A 27,743-nucleotide genomic window follows, 5' to 3' on the forward strand; every position below is an offset into this window, starting at 1 on the left:
TTATATTTATTACGTCATAATTGTATATCCGTTCTTCTGAATGAATCATTTCCCGTTTACCTATTTCGCCCAGGAGGACAACTGAAATCCAAGAACGGTCAGAAGTACATCATCAACAGTTCACCTCGCGGGAAGTACGTTGCCAGCTGGTGCTGGTACTTCACGTTATTCCTGGTCACCGCACTGACACTGCTGACAATCGTCCTATTGGTTTTGCTGATTAATCAGCCCCGGTGAGTAAATATCTATTTTTACGATCGCTTCGCTTCATTCATTCACTTTTACAAGACCAACCTTAACCGAACGTGAGTAAGTCAAGTGGTTCGCTTGCTTGTTTGCTGCTGCCGGCCGTCGTTCCTCCTACACCTGTTTCTGGGTATTTAATTTTTCGGACGTGTCATGAATAGTCCATCTACTAGATGCAAATTAGCCTACATTCAGATGACAGCTTGTAAGCAAGGTTAAACGTGCACGACGATCAAATGGTGTACATATGTTGCAAGATGATTCATGTTTTTGCTTTACTTTTAAGTAGAAAATTATTAGAAAATGCACACATTAAAACACGTTGCAACATAAAAATAATGTGTCTATGCACAAATAAAAATAATGAAGTTTACACGCCATTCAATTTTTTTGAGTCATGTAATCTCTGAGCCATGCTTAATTACATGACCTGTAACAGAAGTTCACATGATATTTCATTAAGTTTACATGACATGAGACGCTTCGGACATGACAGAAAAATGAAATGCTTCGAATCAGCTGTCTCCATCCAGGTGGCTTCCCCAGCCAACAAGAAGTCGTATACGATGTAGAATAGGATGCTAAAGTGGAGGCCATATGCGTACATGCTTCCATTTAACCGTGTGTAAAGTGTACGCATATCGCCTCCACTTTAGCAACCTATTTAACATCGTATGCGATCGTGTGTTGGCTGGGTCGTCTTCTTGGTCCCAGCTGGAATGTTTGGCTGAGAATTCATGGCTTACTGGTGGGATTCCTACAGAAGCTCTTTCTGGGATTTCCCTAGGAATTCCTGTCTCCAAGAGTTTCTGGATTCCTCCAGAAATTCCTTTCGAAATATCTCTAGGAATTCGTTCTGAGAATTTTTCCATAAATTCCTTCAGAAATTCCCTCTGTGATTTCCCCAGAAATTTTTCAAAAGATTTCTTCAGGAATTCCTCCCGTTGTATCGCCAGGAAGAAATTCCTCTAGGAGTTCCTTGCGTAATTCTTCAATGAGCTCTATTTGAGATTCTTCTTGGGGTTCCTTCAGAAGTTCTCTTTGGGATTCTTTCAGGATTCCTTTTGGGACTTTAAGGAACTCCTTATGAAATTTCCTCAAGTGTTTCGGGAATTCTCCAGGAATTGTTTCTAAGGTTCAATCCGGGATTCGTTCTAAGATTCCTCCAGGAATTCTTTCCGAGATTCTCCCAAAAGTTTTGGAATGTCCTCAGCAGGATGATTTTTTGAAAATGCCAGATGCCTTTTTTTTTAATCTGTAACACTCTTTCCAAAAATCGGTATTCCATACAAAATTTGAGTGAAAAATCTGTATCTCATACAAAAATAAAATAGCTCCTCTAGCTCAAAAATCTGTATTTTACATGAATCGAAATCTGTACGGATGCTTAGAAGTTTTTTTTTCAGGGATATCCAAAAGAAAATTCTTGGAAGACTGGAATTTCGGAAAGAATTATTGGAGAAAACCCAGAATTAACCCGCTCCTTTGCACACTAGCTCTCTTTATCGCTCCTTCCAGCGCTACACACTTAGATTTTTTTACAGTATACTGTAAATTTTTACCGAATTCTCAACAGCTGAACGTTCGGTAATCTGTTCGGTAATCAAAACGACTACCGAACGTACGGTTATTCAGATTTTCGATGAGCTGTCAACAATTACCGAATTTCTCCGGTAATTTTGAGTCGTTGATTACCGTAGAACTCCGGTAGTTTTTTATTTTCTTTTGTTGGTTTACAGTATTTCGGTACATTATTGAATTGAAAAAGCAGACACAGTTTGAATTTTAATAATAATTTATTGGGCAGAATTTCGTACAACGTAGTTAAGTAACATACTTTCCGGAACAAATTTGCTGGACTGGAACATTGATGGATTGCTTGAGCGCTTATCAACTAGCCAAGTTTTCGTGGCAATGGAACGCAGGAGGACCTGGAACGTCACGTTGTTTATTTGTATGCGAAATTATGAAAATTAATTTATGAATACTTACGCTATTACTGCGGAGACGATGATAAGATCTGCTACAGCCGCTTCACTTTTATTGAGTCACTTTACTTTTTATTAACAAATAACACCAGCTTAACTTCACCAACCAAGTTAACTGGAGTAGAAATCACATCAACAATGTGACTGCTTTGACAAAACAAACAGTTTACCGAATTTCGGTCATAAAGCGTGAGATGTACAAACTTTTTTGGTACTTTTTTACAAGATACGGTAATCTCTCCATTTCACAGTGCATACTGTAAAATATTTGACAGATGCTGACTAAATCACAAATCTATCGGTAAGAAAAGTACCGAACTCTTGTAAAACGATCGATAATTACCGGAAGACGGTTGTTTTTTCACTTTACCGAATTTTTCCTGTAAAATAATTACCGAACTGCGAATTTGAATCTGAGTGTGTATGTTGAACAGTAAGTTCGAAAGAGCATCGCCCTGCTTCAGCCCGTGTAAGGTTACGAACGATGACGGAATTGCATCCGCAACCCGTACACTTGTTTTCGAACCGTCAAGCGTCGCATGAATCAGTCTAATTAGCTTCGCCGGAAAACCATGTTCGATCATAATCTGCCAGACCTCGTTTCTCTTCCCTGAATCGTACGCCGCCTTGAATTCAATAAACAGATGATGGGTCTGCAAAGTTTATCGAGAATCTGTCGGAGGGTGAACATCTGATCCGTCGTTAATCGGCCCTCACGAAAACCCGCCTGATATTCGCCGACGATGGACTCCTCAATCGACCTCAACCTGTTGAACAGAGTTCCGGACAAAATTTTGAACGCTGAATTGAGAAGTGTTATTCCTCTGTAATTCGCGCACTCCAGTCGATACCCTTTTTTGTATAGAGGGCAAATGAGACCATCCAACCAACTAGCAGACTTCCTGTTCCCATATATTCAATATAATACGGTGTAAGAGTATTGACCGTGCTTGAAAAGATCGATCGGAAGTTCGTCCTTCCCAGCAGCCTTATTGTTCTTCAGCCCTCTAATGGCTGTCTTGATCTTGTCCAGCGTTGGAGGTTCCACAGCTTGTCCGCCGTCACGAATGAACTTTATAGTTTATAAAGTGACGTTAAGGTGAAACGGGACGCCGTGTTATTTTTCCTATCTTGCCTCTCTTTCTAACAATTTGCCTCGCGATTTTGAAGATGGTAATCTCGAGTTCTATCGCACTGAAGATGCTGAAAAACAATCAGCATATGCACTGCAAGTGAGCATACACAGTGATAGGTTTTTGTTGCAAAATATGAAGTAGAATCTGAGATTACCATCTTAGTAGCAATAGAGCAATGGCGGACATTTCCCCGACCGTCCCGTCCGCCCTTAATAAAAATGGCCACAGCTTGTCCGTTATCGTCGATTCGAGTTCTGTCTGTCGTTCTTCCATTCCCACCGTTCAACAACTCCTCGAAGTGCTCTCTCTACCAGGCAGCCATCATTGTTTTGTCTGTCAGCAAGTTTTCTTCTCGGTCGTTGCAGATGACGGAAGAAGGCGCTGTTTTTCTCTACACGCCATTGACAGTTTCGTAAAACCTCCGCATATCATTCTGCTCCATACTTTCTTGCGCATGAGCAATCATATCTTCCTCATGGTATTTTTTCTTTCTGCGGTTGATTTGTTTTTTCAGCTGCTCTCGCTTCCCTATATCGCTCCCTGCTCTGCCGGGTCCCAGACACCAGTATCCGGCTTCTGGCGACATTCTTCTCATCCGTTACCCTCTGACACTCCTCATCGAACCATCCGACGACCCCCAGGTTGTCTTTGAGCAGTGCCTATCACCTCCCGTGCTGCCGTAGTCCGTACTCATCCCTCCGTGCATAGACTCCCACAGAGTGTTGAGATTATCGCTCTCGTTGATTTCTCTTATCCGCTCGTCCAGCTTCTGATGATGATGATAGTCAGCTACCGTACCGTCTGCTGAAAAACGCTGGATGTTAAAACGCATCGATCACCGGTTCTTAAAGTCCGACACGGTTAATAACCGAGATCGAATCTTACTAACTACGAGATAGTGATCTAAGTCGATGTTGGGACCTCTAAAAGTTCTAACATCAATGACGTTCGAGAAGTGTCGGCCATCTACCAGCACATGGTCGATTTGATTGCAAACTTCGTCATTTGGGTGTCTCCAGGTGTGCTTGTGGATATTCTTGCGTGCAAAGTAGGTGCTACTAATGACCATCCCCCCTGGCAGCAGCAAAGTTAATTAATCTCAGGCTTCCACCTCATGACTCGCTTCATCTATTTCCGATCATTATGAATCCGACCCCATGTTCTGCCTTATTGCTGCTGCTGTGGTGCATGTATTTGAATGATGTGTTGGCGACGGGCTTCACCACCCTGAATTCACGTTCACCAGATTTGGGCCACCGCACTTCCTGAATAGCAGCAACACACACACCAACTTTCTGCAATTCACGCGCCAGAAGGCTCCCTCGTCCAGGTTCATTTTAGGTCCTGACGTTCCAAGTACCGAGTTTCCAATCATAATCCTTATTTCATTTCAGGTAGGTTTCCTAGAGTAACGTTCGCATTTTCTTCTATTATCTTCATTTTTCGTGGTGGTGTAAGGCTTCGACAGGATATCTTACCGGGGTCGCGCTGCCTACATTGCGTTAGTGGGGCTGATACCTTAGGTATTGCTGACGCGATACAGCGTTTCATATTCAGCCGCTGGATGCCAGAACAGATGCTGTTTGAGCCGCACCTCCTTGGTGAACAGACGCTCGGGACGTACCTCCTCAATCCAGCTGAAGTCAGAAGGACAACAGTGCCCAGACTGCACTGACAGCTAAGTACACAACTCTTAGCTGGCGGTCTTTGTCATCGATTCACCCGTAGAAGCATGAGGTAGGAACTTGTGAGGATCAGAGCTAAGTTGGACGCTTTCCTTATCGACTCACCAGATCGTTTACATGACATATAACACAAATTTAAATGATTTATCATGTAAACCATCATAACACTAAGTTTGACTAAAATGAAGTTTACATGACGTGTAAATCTTAGAAGGATTTCCCGAAAAAAAATCACGTAAGAAGTGTAGCATCTAAGTAACCATGTATTAGTAAATGTACTGACAACACGAGATAAATAGATCATTCTTAATCCAACCACCAACCGAAGCAGTTCCATTACTACATTTGGCGACTAAGGATGCGGATTTCAAACTGATCTGATAAAACGGACATGGACAGGGATGCGGTTTTTCATTTGTTGGAAGAACGAAGGCCTTGGATTCAAGAAAAAAAAAACTATGCAATTGATAGTGTCTGTGCGTTTGGACGTAACCCAGTTTGGAGAAATGGAAGATGGAACAATACGGACGTAAAGTATTCAAGATTTAGTTCAAATCCGTGGCAAAATCGTGTGTTTTTCTAACTCTGAAGATAACGTGGTAAGGTATGTGATCTTTGGTTGAAAGGTAGAGATTATTTCTCATGACCAGTTAAACCCAGGTGCAAGTGTAGCCAATATATATAATAACAACTAGAAATTCAGGATGCAGTACGATGTCTGAATGATTCAGAGCTTCGGAACCTGGAAGTTGTGTCATAGGAATGCTTCCGAAACGGGAAAGGTTTCAAAGCAGGAAAGTTTGAGTTGCCCATAGAAATTCAGCGTTATGAAATGGGTGCAACAGAAATCAAGCAGATAAGTTTGGGTTGCTCATAGAAATCCATTAGTAATGGAATGGATGCAACAGAGACCAAGCAGGATAAGAGATTCGGAATGCTTCAGAAGTATTTCCAGAGGAAGTTAGATGTCTAACCTCTTTATTTGTTTAAACACGGAAAAAAGCGTTGCTATGCAAGCATATAAGAAGCAGATTGAAGCATAGATACATTGATGCATGGTAGGTAACAGATAATTACTAGAACACTCTTTGGCCCAGATTCATACAGAATAATCAATCAACTTGTGATCAAATTTACAAACTACTGCAATCCGGATATTGAAATATTGAATGAGGGTGATTAATCTCCCAAAGAGTCGAATTTCCGAAGCTCCGGTGACCATCGTAGGTCAATTAAAGTCTAAAGAACAGATTTTTAGCAAATAATCAATCAGTAAGCCAATTCAAATTTGTCGTTTGAACTCACTAAATGCTACAAACTAAATCGAACCAATTCGGAAAAGCAAATTTCATTACTTGGTGAATTCGAATTCTCATCAGCAGGAAAGACACAAGGAGTTCCCAGGTTAATAGACGTCATACAATTAAGCGCTGTGCAGCTGAACACTACATCTCGAAACTATGAAATAGTTATTATTCGGCCATTTTAGTGTATCGAAATTATGAAATTAGTAAGGAACATTGAATTAATTTATTTTAGTACTTGATGGTTGTTCAAATTAGGCGAAATCCAAACCTTTTGAAAACTATATAAATTAGCGCTATCTAAGAAAATAAATGGAACATGATCTCCATATTTTATAACACATTCACAGAACTACCTATTACACAAGATTCCTGATGAAAAACAAATATTTCTAGAAATATTAGGAATTTAACATTGAGACAAACTTTACATAAAAGGAAAGGAAAATACTAGATAGTCTAATGTAAACCTAATTTATCATGTAGTTATTAACACAAGAGAGGAAACAACCATCCCTTTACAAATTGCAACTTCTCAACCATTTATCATACTTCAGAACATTTAAACAATACTTCAAGAAATAGAAATAGATTTTAAAATAATGATTGATGTACATGTTTATAACACAAATCAATTGTCTTGAATTATCTATACTTTTTCATCAAAATGATCAATAGAAGAGTTGAACATCAAACAACTTAGTCTTAATGTTTAAAATGATATCGTTTATAACTGTCTAAATAATATGCTAAAAACTATTGACAAAGGGAGAGAATGTAGCATCTAAGTAACCATGTATTAGTAAATGTACTGACAACACGAGATAAATAGATCATTCTTAATCCAACCACCAACCGAAGCAGTTCCATTACTACAAGAAGTTCTTAGAGGACTCTCGGAAGGAGATCCCGGAGAAATAACGGAAGGAGTTCCTGAAAGAAACTCTTGGAAGTATCCTTGAAGGAATCCCGGAAGGAGTTCATGTATCAATTCCTGAAGTAGTTGCTGAAAAAATCCAGAAAGGAATACCTGGAGGAACCGCGGAAAAGTTTTTTGGAAAAATACCGGGAGAACTTTCTGGAGGATTACCGGAAGGATTTTTTAGAGGAATCCAGGAGGGAGTTCATGAATAAATCCCGAAAGTAGATGTTCCCGAAAGAAATTCCTGGAGGAATCCCGGAGCATGTTCTTGGAGGAATCTAGAAAGGAGCTCCCTTTCAAGCCCTGTCCGGGAGGATTCCCGGAAAAAGTCGGAATGAATCTATAGAGGAGTCCTGCGAGGACTTCCTGGAGTAATTTCAGATGAAATCTACTTGGGAATCTCAGATAAAATTCCTGGGCGAACTTGTGAAGGAATCCTAAATAATTCCCCAGAAGAATATCAAACTCTCTATCTATGGAAACTTTCTGGGAATCCCAGCTGTAAGACCTAAAGGAATCTTGGAAAAAGTTGTGTGGAGAAACTACGGAAAAAATCCGGCTGGAATACCGGAGCAATTCCAGTTGGTGCTCCTGAAGGAGTGGTAATAAATCAACACACTTTCCCACGTGGTGTTTCAGATAGAATATGTTGGTGCAACATTTGCGCCGATAGCATGGTGTTAGCTTTGAACATCTCTGCTGATGTGTGATAGACTCCAGGAGCCTTGTATTGTTGGCAACGTCGTAGTCGTGTTGTGTTGATAGGGAAGGCTGTAATATCTATAATTATTGGATATTTTCCGTCTGATATGACGAAAATTAGAACATTTGACGAATTAGATTACTACCCTATCATAACTAACACATGGGAACCGGGTTTTTTTTTGTGTGTGAAACTAATTTAGAAATTTCTCGTTTATTATCATATAGGGGCTGTCCATAAACCACGTGGTCATTTTTTATCCCCGATTCGTGCCGAAAACCAAAAACAGCGTACACAAAAAAATCCACCTATTTGTAGGTCGCATTTTTGTTTTAGGCTTGCTATATTTCTATTAGTTTACTCAACCGTACCGAGATTTGACATCTCAAGAGCTACAACACAAATCTCACATCAATGACGACCATGTGTCAGACCGTTTAACCGTTCAACTCTCGACTCAGTCGTGCGGTGCATACGTATGTTTCTGAGTGATAGCGCCACATCTATCTATACACGAAGCTATGAGAGTCTCACGCGGGAATCGTCTCGGATGATTGACGGTTCTGTCAGCGGGGTGTTTCTTTTCGAGTTTCCGCTTTAACACGTTCTAATCAATTCCTCTATGCGTTTCAATACGGTAGCCGGATCATCTGACGAAACTTTTCATCTTCAATCTCATGTTTTTGTGAGCACACTAGAAGCGATAATATTAATTCAAAGTTGAGTCTTAATAACCCAATAATTGATACCACTGATTTCTTCCACAGATTATGTACTTACGATAGTGAAACATCTAATGGAAATTCTTCCGCTATCAAAACTGGAGCGATCTTTAATCCCCTCAGCAGCAATGGGGGACATGCGGCAGTGGCTAATGGTGTGCCAAAGAAGTGTTCGCACGATCCCCGGCTGAACACGCATCACGATAGTTCGCGGCCAAAGACCGGTGACGGCCAATTGGACGAAACTGATGGCGTTTTTGCAGAGGAAGAAGACGATCAGGACCTGATCACGCGAAGTCACGGGTGGTCGCCGCTCCACTACAAGTAAGTAGATGCTACGACATAAACGTAAAAATACTTCAGAAAAACGATTATATCAAGTTGCCAATGCAGAAATGGAAATGCTGCAATTCTTTTAGGAATAATTTGATTCGCTTTGATACGGATGATTCGTATATGGCCAGTTCATAAAAATGTAGAAATTTCATTTATTGACGGTTAATTTATGTCTGTTCGTGTTTTTCGTTACTTTTGCACACGAAGATATAATAGCAAAGTTCCCAACTCTATCGATTAAAAATTGCAATTATTAAATTTATTTTGATGTGTGCAATAGATGATCTTGAAAATTAGAAAGCATTACAAAAAACACCCGTCCATCTCGAATTGCTTTATTGTATTTTCCCCTGATTTATAAGGCTCAATCGCAAGACACAAAACACAAGATTCCGTTGCTTCAATTCTCCTGAAAAGTATGAAATGTGCAACAATAAGTGTTTTATCTTGGATAGGTATCTCCCCTGTATACAGCTATTCCCACTACTTCCATAATTCCATAAATCGAAACAAACTCATCCGATTTTACCGCTCCAGAATTGAATTCACCTCTATTCGGGTGCTAAATATAGACAAGCCGAATTTCTATTAGACGATCCTCTAGTTCACCAAATAAACAAACCTGAATAGCACTTGGTTCATTGACCCGCCCGAGCATCGCGCTTAGCTTTGTGCAACTGTCTGTCTATTCCGTCCGTATCGGATGCCATGGCGCACCCCTGAATCTGAATCTTTCCTCTTATACCTTGCGCACAATCCAGATCTGCTGCGCGCGAAAAAGTGCGTGTGCGAGTTCAATGCTGCGATTGTGTATCCACGAGAAAGTTGAATAGGGTCACGTTCGTGTTGTTACTTCCCTTGCCGGTCTTCTAGGCGAATAATTAAAGCAGCTGCGAATATTTCAAGGTGAGGTTCAACGATTCTGTGCTAGGCAGGACACGCTACTACTGCCACCATCATCCGATCGAACAATTCAATGAGCTGTGGTGGTTGATCTGCCCATCTCACCAAGGAAGGCGCGCACCTACTCTCTATCATCATCGTTCGCTATCTTGCATGTTGGGGGAAACGCCTGCTGCGCTTCACATGGCGCATAAATTAGTCACCACTCGTCTTCGTCGTAGCAGTCGGTCGTGTAATCATGATTGCTCGCCGACTTTGTTTGCATAAATGACACGCCGTCATCCTCCGGAAATCTGCCGCTGAAAGACAGTTTCACCGGGAAAAAGTTGTCGTTCTTGATGCATCGCGATGATGAATAAGAATGGATGGAATGCTGGCACCACACTGGTACGTTCGGAGGGGCACAGTGCTTGCGCCTTGCGTTTGCATATAAAATTACTTCTGTGAAACTAGTAATGGTATCTACTCTTGTTAATCATGAGTTATCTTACTAATTTTCCCAAACATTTCATTTTGTTTTATTTTTCATTAATTTATGTAGTGTAACATATAAAACTAAATCAACAATCCGCCATACACAACACTCGGTTCGTGGCTGCAGTCCTCCATACTCGTCCGCGTACCACATTTGCCAGATTGTTCTGCACCTGATCCGCCCACCTTGCACGTTGCCCTTGACGTTGCCCTCCAGGTTCACGGCATACAAGAAGACAAGGCAGGATATTCACCCATACATCAATCTTGGACGTACACATGTGACGGCATTCTTATCGTCCTTCTACGTTGATCCAATTGATGTGGAGTACTAGATCGTTTTGTGCACACCTTTGAACGATTTGATTTACGTCTCCTTCTAAATGTAGTGCATCGTGTCAAGGTCTTCGTGTGTCATCCGGATCTCTTGTAAATACCAGCTTTGCAGGATTGTTGTCCGGCAATCTACCAACATGCCCTGCCCATCGCGTTAGAGTGCAGTGAACTCGTGGTTCATGCTTCGCCGCCACACACCATTCTTCTGCACACCGTCAAAGATGATCCTAAGTACCCGATGCTCGAACACTTCGAGTGATTGCATGTCCTCATCGAGCATAGCCCAGGTCTCATGCCCGTACAAAACTACCGGTCTTAAGAGCGTTGTGTACATTGCACATTTAATGCGAGGGTGAATGTTTTCTGACCGCAGGTTCTTGTGCCCGACCTTCACTGATGATGCGCCTTTGTATTTCATGGCTAACGTTGTTTCCTTACGTTGGCGGTTCTGCCTGCCAGCGTGTTCTTCGTTTTCGACGTGTTCATTAGTAGTTTGACCTTTGCTGCCTTACGTTACATGAGGGTGTATAGTTCTGACACACTTCCAAATACTATAATTTCCACGTTATCCGCAAAGCAGATAATTTGGCTGGATTTTGGGAAAACCGTGTCCCGGATGTTGAGCCCGGCTCGTCGCATAACATCTTCGTGGGCGATGTTGAACAGCAGGCATGAGAGTCCATCATTCGAACGAACTAGACAGAACACCCGAAATCCTTACGCAGTTTTTTACACCGTCGTCGCTTTAATCAGTCTTGTGAGTTTCCCGGAGAAGCCGTTCTTGCGCTGCTTCGAAGTTGATAAACGGGTGGTGTGTTGAGACCTCATATTTGCCGCATTTTTGGAGGACTTGGCGCACGGTAAAGATTTGGTACGTTTTCGAGCGGCTGTCGACGAAGCCGGCTTGATAGCTTCCCACAAACTCATTCACTTTACACACTTAGTTGAGCTCGACTAATTTTCATTCTTTTGCCGAGAACCGCACAGCCGATTGCTCGGCAACCTAAATTTAACTGAAATATCGGCAAAAAATCAATTTTATTCATAGTATCACCCATGGATGCCGCTTGCATCAAACTTCAAACGTCAAATGTTTAGCCGAGATTCAGCAAATGAACTTTTACCGAGATTTGCACAGCCGATCTCGGCATTCTGTTTTAATGTGTAGGTGAAATACGATAAAATAAAATATGGGATAGCCCATTGTAGGCGGCATTCAGAATTGTGATCGCTCGGAAGTTCTCACACTCCAACTTGTCACCTTTCTTGTCGATGGGGCAAATGATCCCTAACTTACACTTCTCCGGTAACCGTTCAGTCTCTCAGATCAGGACAATTAGCCGGTGCAGGTAGGTGGTCAACTTTTCCGAGCCCAAATCCGATACCATCCTTACTTGTTCTTGTGTTACTAGATATCTATAGCATCCTTAACTTCCCTTCAACGTGGGAGTCGGATCGTTGTTGCTCCCTGCGGTACTGACGTTGTCATTTCTTCCGCTGCCTTGATCTTCCATGTCCGCGCTTCCCACGCCATTTAGGTGTTTGTCGTAGTGTTGCTTTCACCTGTGATTCGTCTCACGTCTGCCGTCAAAATACTTTTGTCCTTATCCCTGCACAGTGTTTTTTTGTGAGCGGCACAGCATGCAATTCCATTTTTTCGCACTCCGCTTCTTACAGGCAGCGCTTTCCCAGAAATAGCAGATCTGCTGCTTCTGCCGCGTCCCATGATTCTCTTCCAATATCTTTATACATGCATCGTCGAACCAATCGTTCTTTCGGGGCTCCATTCCACATACCCAGCGCTGCTTTCTACTGCGTTGTTGATGGTTGCTTTTATTTTACTCCAGCAATCCTTTCATTGAGCTCGACCTCGTTCGGGAACGCTGCCTCGATACTGTAACAATATCCTGTTGCTTCAGTCGCTTCAGATTGTGCCGAGGCCCGAGGTGGCCGTCAGTACCGTACGTTGTGAATCACTGAGAATTTTTGGTGCATAGTTACCATCTCCGTCAGAGTCGATAGATCCTGACGTCGATAATGTCAGATGGATGAGTGCCGTCCGGATGATGGATAAGTGCCGTCCGTCCAATCAGAACGTGGTCGATTTGGGATTCCGTCTGCTGTGGTTGAAAAAAGGTGGTAGGTACGTATGGCCGGCCATGCATGTATGAGCCGTTTTCGTCCGTCACTTAGTGGGCGCTGAGCTTTCCAATCGTCCGTCTGAATTCCTCCTCTTGGCCTACCTGAGCGTTTAGGTCTCCAATGATGATCTTGTCGTCGTGGCTTGGGCAGTGGTTTTACTTGCGTTCGAGTTGCGCATAAAATGCGCCTTGTCGTCAACAGTGCTTCCGGAGGGTTGGCTATACACGTTAATTATACTGAAGTTGAAGAATCGGCTCTTGATACTTAACCTGCACGTGCACATGTTATCGTCGATGCTGATCATACACCTCTGCATGTCGCCCGTTATGATGAAATCTTTTCCGCTCTCGCGTGTGTCTCCGTAGCTCTGGTAGATGATATGATTACCTCTAGACGTTTGCACCATGTATTTTGTCCAACTAACCTCCATGCCGAACCCGCGGTCTTTCAATAGATCGGCGAGTGTGCGGATGCTCGCAATGAAGTTAGGACATTGGCAGTTTCAAGTACCGAGTTCGCAGAGGTCATTGCCGGTAGTCTCGGTTAGTATTATTTTGTTGCTGATTTTCCGTTGCAATGCCTTTTTACGGCTGGCTTGCAGGGTCGGACTCCAACTGTGAAGGACTATAGTACACAGTTGAGCTTAGAGACCTCCCCTAGCACTCGGACGTTGATCAGCCATGAACATGAAGATCAGAGCACCTCCTAGTGAACAGATGCTCAGGCTAGCAGCAGCAAACCGGAGCCTTTTTCCTGTCAGCCTACGATCAAAGTTCCTACCGGAGTTGATTACCCGATCTTCCCAGAGGATGCTCGCTGCCTGGCCGGTCCCACGCGGATGTAGGCATAGGAGTCGTTTGGCAGAGGCTAATGGATCCCTATGGTATCTGAATTACGCAAAATAATCAGCCTTTGCAATCATTTAATACTCCACGCAACTGTCCGGAAGTCAACTGTCTCCTCTCTATATCTTTTCCGAAGAAACTCACTAAATGAACGAGCAGTATATCGCTGCCTGGCCGGTCCCACGCGGATGTAGGCATAGGAGTCGTTTGGCAGAGGCTAATGGATCCCTATGGTATCTGAATTACGCAAAATAATCAGCCTTTGCAATCATTTAATACTCCACGCTGTAGTGTCTACCTAATGATTTTGTGCATAGGATATCTACCTACATAAAATACTATTCATTACAGTACCTAAATGTCTAGGTATGTTTCATTATGTCTACCTAAGGTAGTATAAATACGGGTGGTCATTGGACCACAGTGGGGAGTCTGCACAAGACTTGGACATGTTAACATCTTTAATATTCTTCTTTTGTAGGATATAAAACACGCAACTGTCCGGAAGTCAACTGTCTCCTCTCTATATCTTTTCCGAAGAAACTCACTAAATGAACGAGCAGTATATCAAGCTGTCTAAAACGAACCCACAATGATTTCAACGAGCAGTTTGTTTGAATAGCTGGAACTGGTGAAAGTTTTGGCGGAATATTTTGAAATATTTCTAGTATTTCTCCAGCCATGTATTATGTATTTTGATTTTCTATAGTAGGGTAATTTTTCAATTGTTGCACGGTTAAAAATTCGCCAATTATTGCATACCTCATAAGAATAACATGGAGTGTGCAACAATAGGCGAGTTTTTAGCCGTGCAACAATTGGAAAATCACCCTATAGCTTTTAATAGAGGTTGTCAGCGTTTTTTTCGAGGTCTTGAGGTACAATAATGGCAATTGTTGGTTTCTAGATACCTACTCTACCCTACCTCTGTAGCCTACCCTACCTCGAGACGAGATCGTTCTTAATAACCTCCATCCATCATGTGGTTATGGTTTACGTCTACAGCTTGAACAATATTTCCAGGCCTACCGGTGCGGGATTCACTCTGCAAGACTCCAGTACTTGGATTCAAAACTGCAAGAAATTGCTGACCTGTTGTTCCATTACAACCTTGATATGTACTGCCAAACTCCATTCCTTGGACCTGAATTCATCTGGAACTGCTGACCAAATCTTCTGGCGTTGATGCACATTCTTGAAATATGGCCATACTGCCCACAATTGATCACATTTTCCTGAGTTCCGACGGACATGATCTTGTGAAAAACTTCATGAACTGACATGCGCCGCAGTTTTGATTGATTTTCGAATCGAATAATGGCGTCCATTAGCATCTCCACTGAATCGTGTCCCGCAGTACTTGAAACCATTTGTAATTAATTGAGGATCTTTCTTGCCTTCGAAACTATACCGTAGACATAACTTTCGAACGATTCTTCTGGTGTTTTCATTCCAAATAACAGTGGACTTCAACTTCGTCTAGCCTTGATGGAAAAGCACGCGAAATTTTCTGTTTGAAATCTGCCCAGCCATTGATGTATTCTTCCACGCTTTCGAACCAGATCTTCGGGGTAGACCCTAGCCTGAGTGTAGCGTAGTGTAGAACAGCTCTATCTTCCCATCCGTACACTTCCTTCAAGTTTTCAATTTTCTTACGCCATTTTTGCGCCCTTATTGTGTCTGGACAAAATTCAGGTATTCAATTGCGAATATCTTCAGGATGCAGAAGCAACGAAGCACAACGAACTGGAACATTCACCGCTCCTTGGATCGTAACACTGCTCTCACAGCAAATCATTTTGTAATATCAAGGCGCGTAATTTCTGGTAATGTATCCAGATTTTCGCAATACAATTTTGTAATATTTCTGAACGAAATCTGAAGCAGATTTTGTTATAGAATTGCTAAACGAGTTTCTAAAAAAATCACATATTTATTATAATAATTTCTAACCAACTCTTCGAATCATATAGTGACCTTATTCAAATGTAAGTGTGTGAAAGTCTTGCAAAATTATTATCGGATATTTCAAAAAAAAAAATCTACAATGCTCTATTTAATCTTCCTATAGTATACGCACAGACAAACACACGTCTCACGCTACTAACTTCCCATCATTACCCTTTTTAACGGTTATTTCAAATATTTTGTAGTTCGCAAATCGCTCGGTCACGGCGTTCGCATCATTTTTGCTCCTATTTGACGTTTGTTCACTACCGCCACCTACTGAGTTGTTTGGGTAATACAGCATGGTTAGCATTGGGCGATTATGTTTTCGTGACGATGATTTTTATCGCAATTTGTTCCAAGTGGTACGTCTGTTTGTCTGTGGTATACGGTTTGAATCATATATGATCTCAATGCTAGAGAAGAGTAAACTCATGGCGGCTGTTCCATTTTTAGTGAATTAGTGCTTAGATCTTCTTGGATAAGTTTTAAATTTCCATGTTTTGCAGTTTTGCCAGACAAACTTGCGTCACTCATTGAATTTCCGCGTGGAAGCGTTGATCTTGACGTCCAAGGAAAAGCATTCTAAACTTGAGCCTAGTGGAGGCAAGCCACTTCGCTCCACAGAGAATACGCAGACTGCTCATGACTTTGTTTGTTCACATAGAAAAAGCCTATGTACGCAACTGCGCAATATTGTTCTGTTTACTTTGGCAATACACTATTTATCTCTACAGATAAGATAAAGTGAGGATACTATCACCACGCGAACTAGTCAACGATTTTTTTTCCGCGCATGATACTGGAATTCAAAAGAATCAAACCGCCAACGCCGAAAGCGTTCTGAAACAGTGTTCGACTATTAGCAATTTACCATGCCTAATGCAAATATCGTGTCTGCACATACCTAGTGACTCGATGCAAACCGCTCAAAGCATAACTCTTTCAATTCGAATCGATCAAATAGTGGAAGCTACTCACTTTACATTGCCTGAACGAAGTGTACATCTGTGGATAGGTACCTATACTAAACAGTCAGTCATGAAAAGGGCATGGAGAGATGCAATGATGTCATCCGTGACAACCCGGCAGGCGCTGCGGTCTGTTTGTATTACAGACGAGGACCAACGGAACATGGCTTTGGTGTCTCGCCCCGCCACTTCAGCCTACAATAAAAAAAAAGGGGCGACCGTACAAACGAAACAGGCCACTTGCTGGCTGCATCTGAGCTGAAACCTAGTTTACGCGTGTGCCATCAGACTGGCTGGTGTTTATACAAATTATCGTTAAACTGAGACAACCGACTGGAAGTTATTTTTACAGTACTCGAAAGTACTTGCCGGCTAGTGGCGCGCATTCCTCGCGGGTACAGTTGGCGAGTTTCCTCAACGACTTTTTCGTGAATAAATATTGCTTCATCACATTCTTTAGAGTCTAAGCTCACTGCTTGATGTTTAATGTTTTTTGATACACTATCTATCCATAACGAGATCCTATCATAAAACAATTATCGTTTTATCAATACGGTTCGTGATACAAAAGTCAAGGATATCCAAGGGTTATCGGATTTTTTGTGTAATTTTTGGGCACGTGATTTCAAATGATAATCAAACCTGCCTTGTACCATTCCGTGCCATTCAGCACAGCTGTTTCAAACATTTCAATTGCATTGAGTATTTATGAGCCATTCGAAGTGAGAGAAATTGCGCTCTCAATGAATACAGAGCCCACGTGCAGTCTGTGTTGTTTGTACATACTGATTTTCACAATTATATGACCATTTCTTTTTTTGTGAAGAAAGGTATCCAAAAGAAATGTAACCGTTTTAGGGAATTTGTATAAATAGAAAAAAATCCCAATTGCGAATAACATAGGAGAAAATACGACTCGATACAATCGGCAAAGACCCACGCGACGAAATAAGGACTACGATTGGAAACTTGGAACATGGAATTGCAAGTCACTAGGTTTCGCAGGATGTGACAGGATAATCTACGACGAACTACATCCCCGCAACTTCGACATCGTGGCGTTGCAGGAACTTTGTTGGACTGGACAGAAAAAGTGGAAAAGCGGGCATCGAGCGGCTACCTTCTACCAAAGCTGTGGCACTACCAATGAACTGGGAACAGGATTCATAGTGTTGGGCAAGATGCGACAACGTGTGATCAGGTGGCAGCCGATCAACGCATGGATGTGCATGTTAAGAGTTAAGGGCAGTTTCTTCAACTACAGCATCATCAACGTTCACTGCCCACACGAAGGGAGACCTGATGACGAGAAAGAAGTGTTCTACGCGCAGTTAGAGCAAGCATACGATGGTTGCTCACCGCGTGACGTGAAAATCGTTGTCGGCGACATGAACGCGCAGGTAGGAAGGGAGGAAATGTACCGACCGGTATTCGGGCGAAACAGCCTGCATGCCGTATCGAATGATAACGGTCAGCGATGCGTAAACTTTGCAGCCTCCCGTGGTATGGAAGTCCGAAGCACCTTCTTCAAAGATATCCACCTGGAGATCACCCGACCATCAAACAGAAAACCAAATCGACCACGTTCTAATCGACGGTTAATTCTTCTCGGATGTAACCAATGTCCGCACATACCGCAGTGCGAATATAGATTCGGATCACTACTTAGTAGCTGTACGCATGCGCTCAAAACTTTCGACAGTTATCACCACGCGTCGAAGCTGAACGCCGCGGCTCAACATCGAGCAGCTGTGTAACGTAGAAGTGGCTCAAGACAGCAGCAGCTAGCAGTGGCCCTACCACCAACGGAAGAGCAGCTTGGCGCAGCTACACTTGACGATGGCTGGACGGACATCCGATCCGCCATAGGTAGCACCTCGGCTACAGCACTAGGCTCGCGACTCCGAATCACAGAAACGACTGGTACGACGGCGAATGTGAACAGTTGAAAAACGAGAAGAATGCCGCATGGGCGAGAAGGCTGCAACACCGTACGAGAACGAATGAGGCACGTTACACACAGGCGCGAACAGGCAGAACTCAGTATTCCGGATGAAGAAGCGCCAGCAGGAAGAATGAGATCGCGAAGCGATCGAAGAACTGTACCGCGCTAAGGACACACGAAAGTTCTACGAGAAGCTGAACCGCTCGCGCAGAGGCTTTGTGCCACGACATGTGCCGAGATAATCACGGAAATATTCTCACGAGCGAGCGTGAGGTGGTCGAGAGGTGGCGGCAGCATTACGATGAGTACCTCAATGGCGTCGTTGCAAGCACCGAAGATGGCGTGGTAACAGATTTAGGAGTACGTGCGCAGGACGAAAGATTTCCAGCCTCTAACCTCCAAGAGATTGAAGAGGAGGTTTGCCGGTTGAAAAACAACAAAGCCGCTGGAGCAGATCAACTACCAAGCGAGCTACTGAAATACGGTGGAAAAGCACTGGTAAGAACACTACACTGGGTCATTACCAACATTTGGAAGGAGGAAGTATTACCGGAGGAGTGGATGGAAATCGTTCTTACTTTGGACTCCGCAGATATCTTCGAACGAATAAAGTTCGCCGTAACACGAAGTTAACTATCTACAAAACGCTGATTAGACCGGTAGTCCTCTATGGGCGGCACGAAACATGGAGTTTTCGAACGGAAGGTGTTGCGTACCATCTACGGCGGAGTGCAGATGGAAGACGGGACTTGGAGAAGGCGAATGAACCACGAGCTGCATCTGCTGCAACTGCCATGGACCGAGTGGAATGGAGACGTACAGCAGAGGCCACCCAGGCCTTAGCCTGATCGGTGGGGTAAGTAAGAGCACAGCCAGTAACCGGCCTGCGTACATTCCTGATATTAGCATTGCGGCGTCGCATGCGCGGCTTAGGAGGGTGTTTCAACTAGATTGTCGCTAGACAGATCGTCGGCGTTACCCTCCATGGGCAATCGCTCCACAAATGCCGGCTAATCGAAGCGTGAGGTCAGCCATCCCCGATGGCTGACAATGACCCTCAGCTGCGGTCGTGTATCGAATAACGTGGTCATTGTGCGTAAACTCATCGTCGATCCTCCAGTCTGAGCTAGGATTCCAAGGCTTGCATAACACCCCGTTGATCTTCGCTATTTTGAAGCCTCCGTTCGACGTGGACATTATTTCTTGAATCGGAAATTGACCGTTGTCCGGAGGTATGCGATGTGGGTCCGATTGTAGGGCGGAATCTGCACTTCACACCGAGATTGACTGCCACAGCAACTGTTGTGTGGATTCACGCTATCGTCAGCTATTTCGTCCTCCACGTGTGGCTTGACATTTAATGCCTTCCCGTCACGTGGCCCTTGTTCGCCGTGCAAATCGTTGGGCGTCCCGTCCCGTCTTCTTCCACGGTCCACCCACCTCTGCCGAGCGCTTCTCCAATACCCTGCTCGACAGCAGCTACAACCCTATGATAACGGCAATCGAGAATTTTGCGGAGAAGGACCTGAAGCTGGAGACAGTCAAGCAGCGGTTGCTGGCTGAAGAGATCAAGTAGGCGGATCGTCTGTATGGCTTTGATGTATATTTAGGAGCGGCATTGAAAAGAAGAATGCAGCTGTTGGTATCAAGGCGGTCGTGTCCATGGCCAATGGTGATCAGAATGAGTTCGAAGCTATGAACATTCATGTTTGCGTTGACTCGGGGTGCAGTGATTATCTCGTGAATGTAGAATTCATTCGTTATTGATGAGACGAATAACAATCCTGTAGCAGTTCCTTGTAATATTCCTGAAGAGCTACCTAGTGATGATTCCGATGGTTAAGCTTCTTTTGAAGAGTAACGACTGTTCAGAGCCAACCACTTAAGATTGTAATGCATCCAGAACGCCGATAGAGAAAGTGCCTCAGCTTATCCGTACTAAGGAAGAAACCATAGAATAGCCGTACCGTGAAGTTTTAGGCAGTTTAATGTTCGTTATGATGCCAGACATTTGCTTCTCGCTTGTATACCTGGGACTTAGCCTGGGACGATACCAGCAGCATCCTGAATAATTCCATTGAACAGCGTTGAAAGAAGTGCTTCGATACGTGCAGGGAAATAAGTAAATCTTCTTGGAATATAAGCGAAAGGGAGGAGTATTGGTTAGATTTGCTGATGCTTATTTGGCAACAGATACCACGGATCGCAAATCGGTGAGTGGATTCTTGTTTCAAGTTTACGTGAACATGGTCTCGTGGTTACGCAAAAAACAGAAGTCAGTGACAACCTCATCCAAGTGAAGCTGAGTGCATAGCCTTTAGTACTGGCGTAGCAGAAGCTAACTGGACAAAAGCTAACGGGTCAAACACATCAATATCAGACACCATTTTATTCGTGAAATGGTGTAAAGCCTTTTGGACGTCTGAAGATTTTTAAACATCCTCTCCTCTCTCTTCTTGGCGTAACGTCCTCACTGGGACAAAGCCTGCTTCTCAGCTTAGTGTTCTATGAGCACTTCCACAGTTATTAACTGAGAGCTTCCTCTGCCAATGACCATTTTGCATGTGTATATCGTGTGGCAGGCACGAAGATACTCTATGCCCAAGGAAGTCAAGGAAATTTCCTTTACGAAAAGATCCTGGACCGACCGGGAATCGAACCCGTCACCCTCAGCATGGTCATGCTGAATACCCGTGCGTTTACCGCCTCGGCTATATGGGCCCTTTAAACATCTACGGTGGAAAATTGTATATGTGGCCTATATATATATATATATATATGTGTATATGTGGTAGGGTATGCGATATGAGTTGTTCGTTGTCTAATATTAGTAATGTTCAATCTGCACGGCCTCTGGCCGAAGACGGTGTAAGTGTCTTTTTTTTAAGCTAACAAGTGCTCGTGGAGATTTTTTTCACTCCATTCCTATTCAAGTACTCACACTGTTTACATCTCACATTACCGTAATAAATAGTTACTTTGGTCCTGAAGTTCAGCCCATTCGCCCTAGTCCTTATATTGTCACTCCCTCTGCTACACCGCTCTCGCTCACTTTTTGGATTGTAATTTTAGTAGTCATGGTTGTTGAGTTCCCCTTAGAGCCGCTAACCCTTTCTGCCAATGAAGTACCGTGAAGTCGCCATTCACCGCTCATGCCCCATTCACTATTCATTTTGGGTTAATCATACAAAAAATATCAAATGTTAGTAAAGTATTGTAAAAAAATGAATGTAACATGCTGCCACATTACAAAACTTTCATTTCATATTTTTTTTATATGGGTGTACCTGAATTCACGTTATTAAAAAATATTTTCGTCACTGAGCTGTAGGGCAGCATGGGAACTGTTCAGGGCAAACAGCGGGTGAAATATCCAACAGATATAAAACAGTAAAACCCGTTAAAAAATCCATTTTGACAAAACAGGATGAACTGAACATCATGAATCATCAATATTATGTTAAATAAAAGTTATTTTGTTTTTATAAATTAAAAGTTTATGTGGCTTCATAAAAACATGATCCAGTGAGCGGTGAATGGATGCATGAGCGGTAATAGGAGCCAAGAGATAACAGATTTTGATTTTTATTTTTTTGGTTGTAAACATATTTTACGATCGTTTTATATTTTTTCTATCATGAAAACATAATTATTGAGTTGTTGACGAAAATTAATGTGCAGTTTTCGCCAACGTCTATTTTGAATCTCCTAAACTTTACGAAAATGTCGTCAAATGAGCCGGGAATGGCGACCTCACGGTAGTCATCAATGATCCTGATGGTTATCTATGCAAGCAGGGAGACAACTCGAGGGTTGGCACAGACCCTAATGGGGACTGAGTTGAATGTCGGATCAGCACTTATCAGGAGTGTATATTGTAGTGCATCAGCCTAGTTGCGCATGGCCATCAGTTATGGCATAGCAACAATATTTTCCCATTTTCAAGGTCTCGCAACGTGGGCCAGAACACCCAAGTTCAATAGCCCATGTTGCAACCGTCAACGATGCACAGTTCTCAGGGCAATATAAACCCTTCTCAAATTACACCATTATCCGCATTTCTTGACTATTGTCAAATAAAATTAATTCCCAACACATCTGGTTACCAGGCACCTCCGATTCTCTCTTGACATTCTTTTTCTCTGTATGCAACATTTAAGTTTCAATTGGGCAATATGCAATAAAGGCCCTTCGTATCGTAGCCACAGTGTCGTGTAGTACTTTTGATGACCATCCGGGTTTAGCACCCGCAAATAATAGCCATGGCGACCGTGACAGGAACCGAACCTACAATCTTCGGACCTAAACCTACTCCCACCCAGCAAGTTGCCTATGCTAGGTACAGGTCGGAAATGCACTTTAGGGGCTTCGCCTTTAAGGGATGGAAGGCAACGCCGACATCAGCCCATTCACTGTTTCGCCCTGAAAAGTGTTATGTGACGAGTTGGGCTCAAAAGCCGGGGTACGATTTTCATGAAATCCGGCCATTTTGTCTGTTTTGCGAATGTCATGGATATTATTGCTAGAACATTTGGAACGATGGCAGAACTATACACGCCCGCTTGAACCGTGAAGCAGCAAAGGTCGGACTGATAGTGAAATCCTCCATAATCCCATGAGATTTCAATAGGATGCGTAAACAATAGGAATCAAAGTTAAATGTTTCCTTCTTATTACGAACAGTGTTGATGCAACCTATTTATTATCGAAAACAGAAAAAAATGATAGTTTTCACATTTTTCAAGAAAATTTAGATGACTAAGGACTAAGATTTTGAAACGTTTTATCAGATGGTACGATCAATTTTACTTAATTAATTTACGCTATTTTCTCCATGGTAGACACATTGACCCTATTACCATTTGTATCATATTTTTTTTACAGATTAACCATCGAACCAAACTTCGATCGCTCCATCAATAATGGAACAGTTGCGATAACCATAACTCGCGATGCTCCAGAGTCGGATGCATTACTACCCATCGTTTTAGATATAAACCAAATAACAATTCATTCTGTACAAGGTAAGTTTGGTAGGACATTATGGTCACCTTCCTTTATTATTTAGTGTTTTACATTCCCCGTACCGTTTCTTTTGCTTTGCAGTGTTAGACTCCGATAACCAAGATCTAGCTTCCGATGCCTTTTACGGTCGAAACAATCAAACCTATGTGATACAAATCAAAGAACGTGGCGAGAATTTCCTCAATGTAACCGTTATATTAGACTTTGAAAGCCAGCTAAGTGATACTTTGCAAGGTCTATACAAAGGATCCTTTACCGATGAGGAAACTGGTGAAAAGAGTTGGTTCGCGAGTACCCAGTTCTCGCCAATCGATGCTAGACGGGCCTTCCCCTGCTTCGACAGTCCAGATATGAAGGCCACGTTCGAGGTGTCTCTAGTGCATCCGGTTGAAAAAACAATGTTTCTGTCCAATATGGATCACATACGAACTACCATTAGTCGTCCGGGATATTTGAAGGAAGACTTTGAAACAACACCAAAGATGAGCACCTATCTCGTAGCATTCATTATATCCAACTTGCGACTGGCGCAACGGTCCGAAGGATTCACACCTCAGATTAATATCTGGAGCAGACCGGAAGTCACTCGCATGACGAACTACGTGCACAGACTGACGGTACGCATTCTGCCCTATTTGGAGAGTTACTTCGACCTCAAGTTCAACATGAAGAAAATCGATATGGTTGCCGTGCCAGACTTCGGATTCAGTGCAATGGAAAACTGGGGTTTGATCACATTCCGGTAAGTGAGAATGGTAGCATTGTTATTCTCAGTCCCTCTCTTTAGTTATGTTAATTGCAAGTTTGCACGCAACCTCCAGCGGTTTTTGCTGTTTGATTAATCACGCCACCGAATTTATTCACCCTTATAAACGTAGACAGACGTACATAACATATGTAGTAACTCACTTCTGCAACTGATTATAGGGAGTCGGCGTTTTTGGTTCCCGAGGACAACAACAAAAGTTCTTCGGCCAAACATAAGGAACGTGTTGCGTCGGTGGTGGCACATGAGCTGGCTCACCAGTGGTTTGGCAATTTGGTTACGCCCCGTTGGTGGAATGACCTTTGGCTGAAGGAAGGATTTGCCACGTACATGAGCTACGAGTGTCTCAACTTTGTAAGTTTTAGTTATTTTTAGTTTGATGGGCTGACCCTGAATGAAATGGAATAAAAGTTTGAAGATGTAACTATTGAGAGTGCCTTTAAACGAGCAAGAGATCTGTCAAAATTGGAACATGACTCCCTCTTCCAGTCACTCTAGTGTTATCTTTCGATATAAATCTGAAGTGCTCTGGATTTATATTCTAAAGACTTGGGAGTATTGGAAGCAGTGCCTCAAGGTAGCATTGATTGGTACATATTTCTCAAGACTTTTTTGTTCAGTACTGTAGATATTCCTTGGATATGCCAAGTGTTCAAGTCTTTTAAATAACTGCTTACCGTCTTTTTCTCAATTTCGATCTGAATGATCGAAGCTATGATCACACTATGATGTTACAGCTACACTACCCATGATTTGCTGGGTTTCCTATTCATATGAGACTATTATGCGGTGATGCGATCATGAGCAGTATAAACGTTTGTTTCATTATCGAAAGGGTCATGGTATGTTTTATTCTGATAGGTTTGACTAGACATAAGTTTTTTTTTCAGGCCGAGAAAAAGTGGCGTGTTTTTGAAACATTTGTTCAAAATGAGCTTCAGAAAGCTTTCGAAAAAGACTCCGACCGTAATTCGCATCCGATTTCATTCCCCGTTAACCGTGGCTCAGATATCCGCCGGATTTTTGATCCCATATCCTACTCCAAGGGTGCTTCAATTATACGAATGATGAACAGTTTCCTAGGGCAAGATGCCTTCAAGGCGGGAATAACGGAGTATTTGAAGAAGTATCAATACGACAACGCCGAACAGGAAGACTTGTGGGAGATTTTAACCCATCATGGTCATGAGTTTGGCACTCTGCCTGCGTCGTTGGACGTGAAACAGATCATGGATACGTGGACATTGCAAGCCGGATACCCAGTGGTCACAGTCCAGCGAACAGGTGACCAAACGATCAGAATTTCACAACAGCGATACATGCTTCCCACGAAAAACGCCTCCGACGACACTCGGTGGTACATCCCGATAACCATCGTTACAAAATCTTCCCTGCCACGGGATACTATTCCGGAACTTTGGCTTAACTATGATAACCAAAGCGTAGAAGTGGAAATTCAAGCAGAATCGGACGATTACGTTTATCTGAACATAGACCGGACCGGTTACTACAGAGTAAACTACGATTACGCATCGTGGAAGAAATTAACCACCAACTTCCCAAGTCTTCCGGCTTTAACAAGATCGCAGCTAGTCGACGACGCTTTCAACCTAGCACGTGCCGAATTCATAGAATACGACATACCTCTGACGCTGATCCTGATCGTGTCACAATTTCCTCACGACGTGTCTGCTTGGGCTTCGCTTAGCAAAGGTTTGGAATACGTCAACGATATGATGGCGCGCGAACCTGCGTATGAAAGCTTCCTGGCTGTGATGCGATCAGCTCTGAGGAAATCATTCGAAACGTACGGCTTCGACGATCACGTGGACAACGATCACCTGCAGATGATGCATCGCGAGAGGATAGTTGGACTCGCTTGTCAGTTTGGAATGGATAAATGTTCCGTTCGAGCGCAGACTTTGTTCAGACGATGGATGACCGATTCCAAGGATAATCAGATACCACCAAACCTCAAGCAGGTCATTTACTGCACATCGTTGCGGGATGGGGGCGTGCCAGAGTGGAACTTTGCCTACAAACGATACAAGGAGACAGATTCCGCTTCGGAGAAGGAACTCATTCTAAACGCCTTGGGATGCACGGTCAAGCCTTGGCTACTGTCGAAGTAGGTCCAGTTATGATTGTATTCTTGAACTTGTCCCTAATCGTAGTCCTTTTGTTTCAGATACTTGAATATGACGTTAGATCCTTCATCCGGTATTCTCAAGCAGGATGGTTCAAGGGCTTTCCAGTCCGTTGCGAAGAACTACGCGGGCAATGACATCGCCTTCAACTTTTTGTACGAGAACATCGAACGAATTGTAAAATAGTGCGTTGCCAATATATCATTGTAAAAAATAAAACCTAAAACTCCATATCTTCTCACTTTTAGCTTCGGAGATGGATTCTCCACGTTGAACAAGATGATAGATTCCGTTACCGCGATGATGAACCAACCGCATCACAAAGAACAGTTCGATCGGTTCGCACGGAAGGCACGAAAGCTGGGACTGCGAACAATAGAGAAGAGCGTCTATCTGGCGGAGGAGCAGATCGTGAACAACATCCACTGGCGGGATCGGTCGTACTACAAACTCCAGGAGTTCCTCGATAAACTAATCCAAGACTTGCACATGAACATGTACTAGAGGAGAGGGAGCTCAGATTTTCCATTGTAAGCCTTAAATAGTCAAAGTTCCAGCAGTTTGAAAATTTGTTGAGCGATGTTTGTACATATTATTGATAGGGGGAAAGAAAAAAACAAGTACGATACCTACTACTGAATTAGCCTCGCAAGTTCGTATATGTGTATAAGAAACCAAATTTCTCATAGGCGTTCGTTGGATTTCAAAACCGTGCGATGGCTGCGTATTTTTATAATTTACGAAAAGAGAGCAACGGATTTTTGGCTGTGTATCTGTATAAATAGGCAAAACATGGTGCAGCATGTCATTGGTTAGTTAAATTTCAATTGAACCACCATCTAGGCGATTTTGATTAAGTCATCAACAGTATTTATTAAATTTATTACCGTAATAACTTATACGACAGTCTGGATGATACCAGGATGATGAGAATAGTCTGCTAGTATGCTAAGTTTCTCAAAGAAATAGATATAATATTTGCCATATTTTTATAGTGTCTAGAATATAATCTAAATAAAACGAAAGCGCTAAATTAAACTGCGTGTTTGACAGAGCAGTGAAAGGTTTTAAAATGTTTTAACTAAAGGGAGAAGATGTTATTGTACGACAGGCAAACATATATGCAACACATGCCACTCTGAGAAACAATCTGCCATTGTAGTTGAAATATTTACACACTATTCGAAGTTCCGAACCACA

The 27,743-nt window shown here is 42.8% G+C and overlaps 1 protein-coding gene across 1 annotated transcript; it reads left to right on the forward strand.

Annotated features, from left to right (window-relative positions):
• Window positions 1-27,743, forward strand: LOC109413226 (aminopeptidase N; the record flags this gene model as incomplete). The annotated part of the gene is made up of 8 exons (XM_062843441.1): window positions 1-233; window positions 8,752-9,030; window positions 23,490-23,629; window positions 23,712-24,372; window positions 24,558-24,750; window positions 25,287-26,524; window positions 26,585-26,728; window positions 26,792-27,743. Coding segments are annotated over 8 exons (3,144 nt in total), but the record flags the coding sequence as incomplete, so codon positions are not given.

The sequence above is a fragment of the Aedes albopictus genome, unplaced genomic scaffold (genome assembly GCF_035046485.1).
Source record: "Aedes albopictus strain Foshan unplaced genomic scaffold, AalbF5 HiC_scaffold_216, whole genome shotgun sequence".
NCBI lineage: Eukaryota > Metazoa > Arthropoda > Insecta > Diptera > Culicidae > Aedes > Aedes albopictus.